This window comes from Semicossyphus pulcher, unplaced genomic scaffold (assembly GCF_022749685.1).
Source record: "Semicossyphus pulcher isolate SPU_LCO1_2020_fin unplaced genomic scaffold, fSemPul1.0.p SCAF_16, whole genome shotgun sequence".
In the NCBI taxonomy this organism is placed as follows: Eukaryota; Metazoa; Chordata; class Actinopteri; order Labriformes; family Labridae; genus Semicossyphus; species Semicossyphus pulcher.
In genome coordinates, this window is record NW_027211670.1 from 23,341,032 (window position 1) to 23,354,977 (window position 13,946).

General features: G+C 41.5%; 2 protein-coding genes across 4 annotated transcripts; one reads left to right on the plus strand and one right to left on the minus strand.

The window, feature by feature from the left end:
• Window positions 1–9,750, minus strand: psmd11b (proteasome 26S subunit, non-ATPase 11b). 2 transcript variants are annotated; one of them, XM_069664265.1, is made up of 13 exons: window positions 9,660–9,750; window positions 8,375–8,476; window positions 8,043–8,239; window positions 5,598–5,655; window positions 5,064–5,258; window positions 3,161–3,305; window positions 2,988–3,048; window positions 2,586–2,648; window positions 2,284–2,409; window positions 1,466–1,501; window positions 1,325–1,376; window positions 1,097–1,239; window positions 1–1,000 (listed from the first exon to the last, which is right to left on the minus strand). In XM_069664265.1, exons 1-12 carry the CDS (start codon window positions 9,748–9,750, stop codon window positions 1,097–1,099), a joined length of 1,269 nt encoding a protein of 422 aa, XP_069520366.1. In that variant the 3' UTR covers window positions 1–1,000. The 2 variants fall into 2 exon arrangements, with proteins under 2 accessions (XP_069520366.1, XP_069520365.1); XM_069664264.1 differs by having other exon boundaries at window positions 1–1,005.
• Window positions 9,751–10,933: 1,183 nt separating this feature from the next.
• On the plus strand, window positions 10,934–13,567 carry cdk5r1b (cyclin dependent kinase 5, regulatory subunit 1b (p35)). 2 transcript variants are annotated; one of them, XM_069664897.1, is made up of 2 exons: window positions 10,934–11,239; window positions 12,462–13,567. In XM_069664897.1, the coding sequence occupies exon 2, from the start codon at window positions 12,659–12,661 to the stop codon at window positions 13,565–13,567; it is 909 nt and encodes a 302-aa protein (XP_069520998.1). In that variant the 5' UTR covers window positions 10,934–11,239; window positions 12,462–12,658. The 2 variants fall into 2 exon arrangements, with proteins under 2 accessions (XP_069520998.1, XP_069520999.1); XM_069664898.1 differs by having other exon boundaries at window positions 12,465–13,567.
• Window positions 13,568–13,946: the final 379 nt, after the last annotated feature.

Consider the following 13,946-nt stretch of genomic DNA (forward strand, 5'->3'; position numbering starts at 1 on the left):
TTAAAATACAAAATATTTATTTTGAAAATGTCTTTATAAGAGAAAAACAAACAAAAAAAATCAAAACCAAATCAAAACCATACAAATTGTTTGGTTACTAGCATACCACACTAGTGCTAGGAACTAACAATGGAGAGTTGCTCACTTGGGGATAACTCACAGACGCTCAGAGGCGATGATGAAAACATCTTCACCTCCGCCCTCCGATTTCATATTGCACCCAGAGAGTGAGGCAAACCGAAGCGCCGAAAAAGTGGCACTAGTGGTGAAATGGCATCCTGTCTGTTCTGTGAACTGACACAAACAGGGCGGGCAGACATGTGGCAACCATCCGATTCTTTTTTTTTTCTTTTTTAACAAAAACACAAAACCAAAAACAAATAAAGTGAGTTTAATACATATCTGAAATACAGTGGGTACTTAACTGTTGGCATTGATATGGTGAAGGGAGGAAAATAAAAGCTAGAGGGAGCTCTTTGACAAAAATTCAGAATCCTAAGGAGTATCCCAACCTTCCAAAAACTGAACAGTGTGCTTCTGAAAGTTATGGAGAAGAAGAAGGAGAAAGCCTCGTTTCTGCGTACGCAGGTGGTAGCAGACTACGAGGTCACAGAGGTCAATGTTGCACCTGTGAGGTTGCAGTGGAGTCAGCTTAAAGGCTCGGTAACCTTAGAGCAGATATAAACATATATGTATTCTTAAACCTTTTAATCTTTTTATTGTGGTTGTACAATATTCCCTGATGGCCTGATTTGGCCGCTGAGTGTTACACAGAATCCTGAAGAGATATCAAAATTAAAGAGGAAAAAAAAAACAGACAAGAGAAGTGATGAAATTGTCCATTGAGGGAGAGGAGGAAGAGGAGGAGGGGGAGTTTGATGGGGGAATCCTGTTTGTTGCAGTTTGTGGGACTCTTTGTAGCTCTCCCTTGTCCCCTTCTTAAAATGTTACACACGCTGGTCAAACACACACAGTTCCTCCATCGCACTGCCGTGGCAATCTGCTCTGAAGACAAAAGACAGAAACATTTGTTTAAAGACTAAAGAAAGAGCGCAGAAGCCTTGTTTCTTCTGTTAATTGTTTATTTATTGTTTACCTATGTCAGCTTCTTGGCTTTGTTGTAAAGTGAATCCACGACTTTGCTCATGTTCTGAATTGTTTCCAAGGCTGCTTCGTATGTTTTGTCCACTGGGGGTTCATCAAATATGATCAACACACCTTCCCCCTGGTCAAGGATTCCTGTAGCAGCATAAAAAATACATTTCAGTACATTGAAATCCATCGTCTGATATTTGATTGTGTACAAAGTTGCAACTCTAATTACCGTGAAACTTTTTGTCCAGAATCATCTGTGATAATTTCCTCTCAACGTCCCCCTATACAGAGAAGAAAAAGAGTTAAATAAAAACACCTTGTACATACAGATTACAGTCAGGAGAAAACAGCTAGAAGACAAGAAACATACCTTTGACAGTTTGATTAGACCCGATATGTGTTCTATCTGAAAACAGGAGGAGAGGCAAATTAAAAACAGGTCTTCAAAGTGAATTTCTCTAAAACATGAAGGAAGAAAAACAGTTGTGCACACTCCTCCCAGCTCTCTGTGCAAGATCATCACTGGACAACTATCAGCAGGTAATCAACGACACTTAGGAGAATGGGATTTCCCAATATGGCACCAAAATCATGGACATACTCTGGTAATAGTTACAGTAAAGTCTATTCTGTTTGAATAGGGCTGAAGACGGTCTTTGTAACGCAGAGGAACAAGACAACTTTAAGATTAGGATGTAACAATAAGTCGCAAAACTAAATAAGAATATCGATACATAAAAAGGATGATTCAAATCGATTAGATCTGCTTTTGGCTTCTCTTGTTCAACGCCATTACGTCTCTTAAGCTGAATAGAGGCGTACAGACATGGCGACAGCAGGAGAAGATTTTGAGGTTGAGAATGCAGCATCTTCGGGGGTGTTGGAGGTGGGAAGGTGATGGACGAGACAAAAACAGTGTGCAAAGATTGCAAGAGACTGATGAACTACACACGATGCAGCACGTAGAACGGCGCCACACTGAGAAGCTCGAAGCACCAAATAATTTGACTTTAATCTTATTTCTTTATAAAAATTTGAAATCGTGCCGTGAGAAAAATCGCAGCATGAACCCAGCCTCGTGATTCGCATCAAATCGTAACTTCAGTGTATCGTTAAATCCCTCGTAAAAAAATGCAACAAGGCTCAATTGTTTGTCCACTTGTAATCACAGATCCAGCCCCTCCTTACCTGTACTCTGGAAAATGGTTCAATTACTCGGATGAGGTTCTGCTCCAGCAGGCTGTCATACAGCTTGGCCAGGTGAGTGTTGATGATCGGATCGTCCCTCAGCTCTGCTTTGTACTCTGTTAGGGCCTGGAAGAAGCAAAGATTTGACTTTAAATTTCTGAGAAAGCATACTAAAAACTTTTATAAGTATCATCCAAAGTAAAAATTGATTTGCAGGAGCAGCAGGTAAAGAAAAAGCAGAAGTTTGCTTTATCTGAAAATCATTCAAAACACAGATTTGATTGGAGTGACAGGTTTCTTACCTTTTCAAAGTCTGCTAATGATCTGTTCTTGCTGGCCAGGGCGACACATTTCAGTGCATCTGTCTACATGGATCAAGACAAAAACAAAATCTGTCATTCTACAGGAACAAGATCAATTAGGTTGTCTACAAACATACAACAGAGTCTAAAGCCCTGTTTCGTCTTCTATGTAAACGCACAGAGGCGTAATGGGGGGGCGAAGTCGTTACACCTTTTTTGCAAGTACCGTGAAAGTCCTTTACTCTTAAAATAATTAAGACAAAGATAACTGAAATACTGTGCGCTGCATTACAAAAGCAAACCAAAAAATAGCAATAAACAAAATGATAACTATAATGAGCCAACATTATAAACATTCCTGCTTTGCACAGTCTCAGGAGTGAGGAAATGATCAGCACTTGCCTGTCGTCCGGCGTATCGCAGAGCCAGTTTACCGCTGATCAGGGATTGAACCTCCTCTGGTCTGGAACAGATAAATAATCAGATATATAAGTCAGAGTAAAGGAAGCGTGTGGATTCAGGGACATGTCATGAAACTATTAATTATTGCATGGCAGGTTATAACCCGTACTCACAGGTTGAGGACGATTTTGCACAGAAGCATGTATTTGAGTGCTGTGATGGCTCGGGGGCTGTCGATGGAGTCGTAGCCCTCAAAGGCCTCAAAGAAGTAAGAGTAGGCCGTCTTCCAGTCCTTCTCCTCTGCTGCGTGGATGATCCCTGCAACAGAGATGAAACAGCATGATAGCTAAACAATCTATGATTGAGAACAAACCGCGTCAGTCACCTTGAAATGTGAAATGTTGTAAATAACAGAAGCATTGGCAGAAAATTGGTCTCTGGTTTTCTAGTTCAATCTGAGTTGTAAAGTCATGACCAACCATGATACCATCATGCCCTGCAGCTCTTGTGATGATGGTTATCAGTATAAAAAAGCTAAGAGCACACCGAGAACAACACTTTTAAGCCACTGTTGAGAAGAAGAGATGCTCCACTGACAGTTAATAAGTCTTGATTTTTAATATAGGGACTATTGCAACATTTTTCAAACTGCCTGTTTGCTGAACTCTTCTTACTTTGCAGGTAATAAGTGTTATCTGACTGCTTCTACTCTCTGCCGTAAAGAACAGCCACTTTTAGTTTGTAATTATAGTATCCTCTGCAGGAACAAGTATTAAAATACACACACAAAAAAACCCAATATATTTTATTGGTGTGTGGTCGGTGTTTGCCAGAACACTATGTACCACTGGTTACACCGACTAATGGGGCAAGCCTTAACTTGTTGGGTTGGGGAAATAATATAACCCACTTGCCCCAATGTGTCACAGGATGACTATAAACTTTGTAAATACACCACTTCATTCAGACTAATCAAAAAATACCATTTTATAACTGTAATGCTTTTATAAACACAATGCATAGCAATATCTAGAATGTGATTCCACAAGACAATTCTTCACACATGTATCAGACTCGCCTGGCGCCCCCTAGTGGTCAGATCAAAAATAGTCAGTTAGACAACGTGGATTGTCTCATCTTTTTGCTATCAGAAAACATTAAAAGACTCTGCAATCAATTAAAAACTTGGTCTTAATAAATAATCCTTTCATCCTGCTGTGACTGATATTTTACACATCTCATCAGTAGTCTGCCATTCCCCATTTTTGTTTTTACCTATTGTGGTCCAGCAAAGCAACAGATAAGTAACCTCGAGGGGTGCATGCTAAAAGCTTTATAGTGTAATAATCCCACGTTAACCCCTTCCATCAGTATGGTTCCTGAGCTACTCCAGAGCGAATGAACAAACAACTTGTTGGGCTGTTGTTATTTGTCTTTGTCTTATTATCTGTTTAGCCCAGATGGAAGTTATACGACCTCTGAGCAGTTACCGTCTGGTCAAGTACGCCCCTGACCACCTTAAGCACACACTAAATCATGTTTTCAAGATTCAAAGTCTCCCAATAGAAACTAAGCTGCCGCTTGGCTACATTTTAAAAGGCAGAGCTATAAAGCAGGAAAGCCCGGCTCAGCCTAACTGTAAATAACAGAACCAATAAACCTTTTTACAGCAGGTAGTTTGATGGGCCATGGTAAGAAAAGCACACTTGTAATGAATGTGAGAATAACAGCTCAATGGCTTACTCAAACTGAGCTGTCATTTATGTTATAAGCTCTTCTGTTACAAGTTACACCTGTTTGTCCTACTATGACAAGTCAAAATATAAAACGCTTATTTAAATGCCATTAACAAATCAATTATGTAGTGATTTTTCTTACTGATGTGCCAGATTGTAACGCTGTGAAATGGCTGTTATAAGTTTTACATTTATTTTTCAATAAGTTTAAAATTTGCAATAAAACTTATAAAGCTTATAATTTAAATTCTGTGAACATTAACCCCTCACATACACAGAAACAGGACCTCGTCGGTCCAGCTCAAGCTTTGACAGTGAGGAAAGTGAACACATGTCTGACCTGACTGCATGTCCAGGGCTGCCTGGAGCTTTGGAGGACAGTAGATGGCGTTGGCGGTGGTCCTGGCGGAGGTGAGCGCTGCGCGGGCCTTGGGCAGGTTACTGAGAGCATGGTACGTCTTACTTTCAAGCAGCTGAACCTCCACCAGGAGAGCTTTGTCGTCCATCTTTTTCAGCTCCTGGAGCAACTGGGTGCCTGAGGGAAGATGAACAACTTAGTTAATGCCATGCAAATTAACTGTTGCAATAAGTTCGTACACTTGATAAACTGCAAGGGGTGAATGTCCAACTGCCGTTCTGATAAATGGTGCTGTTTTCCCCTCACTTTCTTAGCCCTAAAACAACTGAATGCTTTGCAAACCATGTGTTTATATCATTCATTCGTCAAGTTGTTGTGATTCTTGGTAGACAAGTTGTCATCTGTGAGGTATATGTGTTTGATAAACAAGTCAGGGCCAATAACACTTTCAGAAGTGAAGAAGATAGATGCTGCCATCTACGACTAGATAAAAATGTCCCGTCTCTAAACACTCACCAAGCGCCAAGGCCTCCTGGTATCGTTTGGTGTCAAAATAGAGTGAGATCAGTCGTGCCTGAAAGAGCAGAGAGTGTTGTTAGACGAGCGGAGAGCAGCTGTGCCAATCTGTTTGTGTAGAAAGGCTGCAACAAGTTATACGGACCTGAAAGACAAGAAAGTGCTGGGATGTCATTTAAGGCAAAAACTAAACAAATGTAGCTTCAACCGTATCTGCTTTAGGAAGCCTCAGCATGCTCTCAGTTTAAGTGTTTTTGCACATTTGCTTAACGTTGTAATAACAATATTATATATATATATATATATATATATATATATATATATATATTTCTGCTAAAAACATTCAATAGAAATGAAGATTGGAATCTATACAGAAAGATTGTCTCGTTTATAACATTAAAGCATAAAAAGCTCATCTACTACAAAGAGAAGAGACATATTTTTACCAAACAAAGCTTCTAATTTCCTCCTGCTGCTTTATTTTAACCATACTCTCCACACACATACACAAAAGTGTCACATAAATGGTTATCCGAGGGTTGGCTTCCCTAATAGCTTATTAAATAGAGTAGATGCAGACATACAGTGAGCACATTTGATGGATTTAAACTCGTCTAGTGGCACTTTAAAATGTCAATCGAGGCGCTTCAAAATGTCAAAAAGCAATTCATGGAAAAAAATATGTTGAAATGCCACTCAGGGAAAGATGTCCTTAATTGCAGACAGTTTGTACATTTCCTAGAATGACGTGTTACAGAACGTGCCAGAGAGAGGAGGTGAACCAACTGTTCTCAAAGATGCGCACAAATGCATTTATGTGATAATCACTTTACTTGAAAGGCAGCATCCGAAACCACATAACATTGTGTGCTGTTAGTAGGCACACATTTTCTTTACTTTTTGGGGGGCTTTTATGCTTTATTTTTGTTTTATTTGATAGTTAGAAGGTAGAAAGGTAAGGTACGGAGAGAGAGGGGATGAAGAGCAGCAAATGGCCCAGGCTGGATTTGAACCTGGGCTGCTGCAACAAGGACTCAGCCTTTATGGTGCGTGCTCTACCGGGTGAGCTACCGGGGCGCCTGCCGTACACATGTCAAATGATGGTGCGAAAGTTTGAGTAGAGACTTTTGGTATTTGTCTTAAACAAACAAACCGGATGTCCATCACCACTGGTTTGGATCGATTAAAAATGTAATCACATAAATCAACATGGTATGTTCCTGTTCCTCAAAGCCACAGAAGAGTATTAAGGCCAGGCCAATAAAAACATTAAAGCAGGAAGATTTTTTTTAAGAGGAAAGTTGCAATGACAAAATTAAAGCCAAAACATCGACAATAAATTCAAAATGTGGAGAATAACATCTCTATTTTTTTTATACCTGGCCCTTATACTCTTTTGTCCAACACAATGCTTAACTGTTTTAAGAGTGAATCCAATCTTTGTACACCAGCACTTCTCTCTCCCTCTCTCAGCCTTAGATCACTGCGCACACAGAGCCATTACCAAAGTCTGTATCATTTCTTTCACTCCCCTCACATTGTTCATCATATGTGGTCTGAAGCAAACCACAGCTGGGCTCAATAGTGTCAGCATCTCAGCTTCCACTCATTCACACAAACCACTGCTTTATTCAACAGTCTTCTTCTACACTTCATAAACAGTACTAATACATAATCTTGTTGATCCTGTATTCTGTAATTCAGCCAAACACTGAGTGTGAACCTGCTGGCAGTGATTTGGCCACAAAGCCTAATTTGGCTTCAGCAGCAGAATGATGTCATCGAGGATGGCAGGGTGCATTAGATGTATTAGCATCTCTGGCTGTCACTCTCCCCGGGCAAAGTTCACAAATGTGCTTCATCACACTTGTGAAGCTTCCTGTTTTCATTTGGTGTCCACCCAAAGTGCTGCCACAGTGGTGGCGTTACATTTCTTATTGCTGACAACTAAATCACAGCGTCTCCCACTGCTCAAGTCAGAACATGATAAAATATGATCCCGGCCTCAGCTGATGATGCTGTTTGGAGATATCACATTTGTTTTTGCTATTATTAATCATTAACAGTGTATGTTGTCATAAATAGGGTCGGGTGGAAAGACAAATACTTCAGCTGGAGGCAATTGTTTGTATCCAAAGTAAAAAGACATTTTTGTCCCTATTTAACAACCAAAATAATTCGCTTTATACTACTGCCGAATGCAAGTAATTCAACTCTAAGTTTTCAAATGGACTATAACATTGCAGAAGTTGTTTCAAAGCCTTTGGTAGATAGAGAAAGACAAACTTTGCCTACGCTGTGTCATCTAACTCCTCATTTCCAGCCCTTTAATGTGGCTCTCCACAGATATCACACAGTCTATGTTCCACTTCAAGGCTTTATATTTTAGTAATATCTCTTCTATTTTATGCTGTTTATGAAAGTCACAAACTTGTTCAAGTTTACCTCCAGGGCCTGTCGGAGGAAGGTTCTCTTCTCTGTCTTGGCCCACTCAATGCATTCAAGACACAGCTCAACCTCCTGCCCTGTCGCTGCCTCCATGTCAAGGAAGAGGTCGAGCAGAGAGCGGACCAGCCGGGCCGCCTTGGCCTTGCTGATGGAAATCAGGAAAGGCCTCACAAACTTCAGCAGACCCCCCAGTTCTTGAGACAGACATAAAGAAGAAAAAAGACACAACTTAATATAAAGAAAGGCAAAACATAGCATTAAATCACAACCACTTGATTATTTATAAGCTAAGTTGGCACAGAATAAGCATAAGAGTTAATAATTATTACCTGCAGCCTGCCCGGTCTTGGCCAGGAGCGTCCCCAGCTCCAGGATGCTCTGTTCTTTAACCCTGACAGCTTCTTCATCGTTCTCTTGGACATCTCTCCTAACTATTAAAGAAAGGACACAAGTTAAAATCTGACAACAGTCAAAAGTTCAGATATATTTCTGTAATATAAAGACCCTCAGCTGTAATTCATAAAGTGGTAGAGGCTTGGGATTTCTTTATTGCTTCTCTTAAATCCCACTTTGTTGTGTTCAGATATAAACTCTCTGAGAAAATGCAAAGATCTACTCACATTATTTATTCTACTTATATTCCTCACCCCTCTCTTTTTGACTGCCTTCAATTTAGGTATTTATTTTTTCTTTATCAAAGCACAGGCGATGTGTATATAGCTTGTGTTCCATGGTGTGTGTCAGCGCAAGAATCTGTCTGTACAGCTCCCTGTGTATGAGCATTTCTATTCGACAAATGTAATATCAAGTTGATCACAAATAATACATTTATTTTGGAGTATATAAAGCAAGGAAAAGCATATGATAAAAGTAAGATTATAGATTGAATGATTAAAAGTATTCACAACAAGAATAAAATCTATATTTTGTCAAAAAGTTAAAGTTCGAGAGGAATAAACAGTGTTGAAAAACAGCATGAAGCTTGACAGCTAGTTGGCTGTAGTGACAAGGCAATTTGAGGACATGCCAATGTGAAATGTAAGAACTGTTTACAGTGGTCTACAGTAATGCAGTAACCATTTGATCGTATATTTACGCAAACAAAAAACACTCAAGCAAACTTGGCCAAATACTCTTGCAATCCCTTTGTGTACTGAATAGTTTGTAAGTTTTCACTCTGTCAGGGGGCTGCTTTTCACTATGTAGATCAAATCGGTTTTGACAACAAGCTAATGACGTTAGCTATAACAGCAATTATGCTAACGTGACAGTCTTAGGGAGATGAACATGTAGCCAGCTTGATAATAGTAGTCAATGACACAACAACACATGACCAAAGTATGCGGTCTAAAACACAACATTACTGATAACTACTACATATTGAACGATAAGGCCTACAGTTAGCAAAATTGCTAACGAGCTAACTAGCTAGCATCCACTAGCAGTTACCGTTACCCACCGTTCTACAGTGAGTCAGCACGGCACACAACCGGCTCTTGCTATTGAACGCCACTAGCTAGCATGCTAACCCCGATGCCTAACACTGAGTAAGAAATAGCAAATAACAGTGGTCAGAGGAATAATGTCCATCTCAAACCCCCAGCCAACACCTACCTATTGAATGGAGAATGTCGATAGAGGCGTTGCGGTCCGTGCTAATGAGAGACTGGGCTCTCTGAAATTCAACCACTGCTGCAGCCGCCATCTTCCTTATTCAAAATGCTGCTTGAATGAAAATTACGTTCGGGGACTACGTTACCTAGCGTATGTGACGTCACTGTGTGACTTAAACGTTGGGATTTGGGGGCATTTTGGGAAATGTAGTCATATCAAAAACGAGGTCGTAAACATGTATTATTTGAAACTCATTTTCTTATCATGATTAAATAGACGTTAATGATTTTAATGGTCTTTAATTTTTAAGAAAATCCACATCATTTAATATCGTGAGCTATTGCTTTATAGGATTTAAATGTAAAAAAGAAGCTAAATGTTAAAGGCTACACCATGTGTGTATAAAATGACCTGTGTTTATGTGCATTCTTTCATCAATATCTACATATATCAGTAAAAGGGTGTAAATAATGTATATATTTATGTTATTCTTATTGTTTTTTTGATTATTATGTCTTTATTTCTTGTTGATCCTGTTACTATCTTACTATTATTGTTTGTATATTTATCACTGTTTTCTGAGCTGTTGTAACAAGTTAATTTCCCCCAATGGGGGTGTAAGATGATCTTATCTTATCCTATTAGAGGTAGGCCACATATGCATGGGTTAATGCCAATATAATGACAATAGTTTTTATTAGAATGAGAACAAATCAATGTATTCGTTATCCTTCTTCAGTAGACAAAATGACTCTCCTGTAAAAGCATGGGCTAATTTATAGATTATGATTTAACACCTCAACAAGTTGGATTGTGTCGTTTTGTGAACGTGGTCTATAAGGAATCGATGACTCTATCCAACACTGAACAAAACAGGAACTGTGTGCCGTAATGAAAATAAATGATGCAATGGTCTGACTTTAACTCATGATGGAGTAGCCTACCACAACAGACACAAACAAGCCTACTGAGATTATTGTACAAGCCTTAACGTAGATTGAAACAGGATAATGTAATCCAAATGTGTGTCTGCCTATAGAACTATAGAGCCTGCCATCATACTCCCTTCATACGTAAGTGCTAATGGATAAATGCTGTTGGTTGATTCTAATGGTGTTGTGAAGAAACCGTCCTATGAGTTCACTGGGTTCAGTTTACATGCATGCCTGCTGCGTGTGGCTATAGGCGGAGCAGTTTCCCAGCATAGACAGCAGCGCGCACAGAGCGCAGAGCGGCGCCCCACCACCGCCTTTGCGTCAACCATCTCTCACACAGTCAGTGACACAACACAACATCAGCCCTGAGCTCGCAGCATCCGCATCTCACGGCCAGGAGGACCAGGAGCACATCTTCATCCCAGCATCCATTCCACAACTGCCTTCCATCGTCTGCGCACCGCAGACACCAGACGTGCTCATCCTCAGCTTGCTTTTTGCCTCGACTCGGATTATTTTCTTCGTGGCATTTTTCTTCTCCGAGATGGTTTGATGTTTTCACCGCGTTTTGTGAGGAAAAACAGGCTCGAGACGCGGAGCATCATCGTTGCAGCGCAATAATATTATCATTGAGCAGGAAATCTGGTAAGTTTGCTTTCATTTTGGAAAATATTCGTGCGTTAGGTGCAGGAATTCAGACTGTACGGATTTGTGGATCCTTTATATTTAGAAACAGGAGGTGCGCAGCATCTAATTGGGGAATATGGCAATAAATGGAAGTAAATTCGCATTTGAAGTATAAAAATTCTAATCAAACGATATATTGTGAGAAATAAACTGATGGAGGGTAAAAGAGAGGATTTTATTCATTTTAAGCCACCGCCTATCACGCCCAGCATTTCTATTTCGACGCAGACGCTCAGTTTCAGCACCACGGAGAGCACCCGATGTGCACAACTCCTCCTCCCAGCAAAAAGCCCCCTGCATGCTTTAATTTCAGCACCCTAAGGTCACATTAATTGCTGGTGTCTCGGAATTTCTCCACAATTGATGAACCACATTGATAACAGGGTGATGGAATGAGGGATCGAGCAGCTTGAATCCTGCGCAAGTCGATCCATCGACTGTCTTTATGAACGCAGAAGTACCGCAGTGAGGGCGAAAACATGTCGTGCAAAGAAAGAATCAAATATATTCCTCTTTGTTTGTCTAGTTTCAATAGTGATAAACGATACGACCTTGGATCTGTGCTTTAATGTGCTGAATTCGATCTGCATCAAGACGACCTTCACCTGTTATTAAGGTGTTTACGTTTCTGTCTTCCATTTTAGTGAGAGGGGTGGCGCGTGGTTCACTCGTCGGCCATTGCCTATAAAATATGGATCTCTCGTTATGAAATATTAATGAATTTACTATATAGGGTCCATTTAGCACATGTGCTGCAGGATTGCTTTCAGTAGTTAATGTAATCACACGTTATTATCTTTATGCTCTGTAACGTGCTGCATATCAATCTCTAGATTTTGGATAATTTTCCACTAAAATGTTTATAATATTAGCATTGATCGATCGTGTGCTGCTAGGAGGATCTATACTGTTTGAATTCATCAGTATGAGCTAAAGGCTGATCCATTCCAGCACTTACTGAGTCCGATCAATGCTGCTCATCAGCCTGAGGTACAATCAGATAAAGCACAAGTTCAGAACTGAAAACCGGGATAATATCTGATGTAAGCTGAAAAAATATGGATCCAATATGAGATTAAATACATTCTGTCGGTTATGTGTAAACATAAATGGATGATTAAAAGGTTAAATTGATCCTTCGCTGATTATTTTTCTGATTATTGATGTTTTCTGCCTCCAGCAGACGCAGACAGAGAGCTGAAATACAACAGGATCTGTTTGAGTCAAGGTGATCCACATCTCCTCGGCTTTAGATGCCCAGCTGCCGCCTGTAGCCCGGGACCCCCAGCTCCCAGAAGCATCGAGGCTCTGTGACCCCCAGGACTCTCTCTGGCAGACGCTCCTCTGACCCAGTGCGGCTGAAGCCCCACCGTCAACATGGGAACCGTGCTGTCTTTGTCCCCCAGCTACAGGAAGGCGGCCCTGTTTGAGGATGGCCCGGCCACTGTGGGCCACTACACGGCCGTCCAGAACAGCAAGAATGCCAAAGACAAGAACCTGAAGCGACACTCGCTCATCAACGTGCTGCCATGGAAGCGGATTGTAGCGGTGTCAGCGAAGAAGAAAGGCTCCAAGAAAGTGCAGCCCAACGGCACCTACCAGAACAATGTCACCCACCTGAACAATGAGAACCTGAAGAAGTCGCAGTCGTGCGCCAACCTCTCCACCTTCACCCAGGATCAGAGCACTCCTGCGCTCACCAAGAGCTCCAACAACACAGCCTCGTCCGTGAAGAAGGCGCCTCTCACCAACTCTAATGTGGCCCCCGGGACCCCAAAGAGAGTGATTGTGCAGGCCTCCACCAGTGAGCTCCTGCGCTGCCTGGGGGAGTTCCTGTGCCGGCGCTGTTACCGGCTTAAACACCTGTCACCCACGGACCCGGTGCTGTGGCTGCGCAGCGTGGACCGCTCCCTGCTGCTGCAGGGCTGGCAGGACCAGGGCTTCATCACCCCTGCTAACGTAGTTTTCGTCTACATGCTGTGCCGGGACGTGGTCTCCTCCGAGGTGGCCACGGAGCACGAGCTGCAGGCCGTGCTGCTCACCTGTCTCTACCTGTCCTATTCCTACATGGGCAACGAGATCTCCTACCCACTCAAGCCCTTCCTGGTGGAGAGCTCCAAGGAGACCTTCTGGGACCGCTGCCTGTCCATCATCAACCTGATGAGCGCCAAGATGCTACAGATCAACTCGGACCCGCACTACTTCACTCAGGTGTTTGCGGACCTGAAGAACGAGAGCCAGAAGGAGGAGGAGAGGAGCCGCCTGCTCATCGGCCTGGACCGGTGAGGGGATGCTGGGGGGAGGGGGGAGCACAGAGGGGGCAGGGGGAGGGGGGGAATACTCCAGTCTGGCATTTTGACAAAGATGGAAGATTATTTGTGAGGCTTGTTGTCCAATCTGAAGAGGGAATAGGACAATTTGGAAGTATTTGGCATTCATAAAAACTTGATACCAAGTAAGACTAATAATAATGATAATAAACGTATTTTGCACAGCACCTTTCATTAAGGAAAGCCAGCTCAAAGTGCTTAAAATAAGGAGTAAATGCTCATGAAAACCAAGAAAAGAGTTCCATATTAATAATAATAAGATAATAACTTGAAACCCATTGGAGTAAAACGAGATCAAAATAACACGAGCTAAATAAAACCCGCCTCATAAAAGC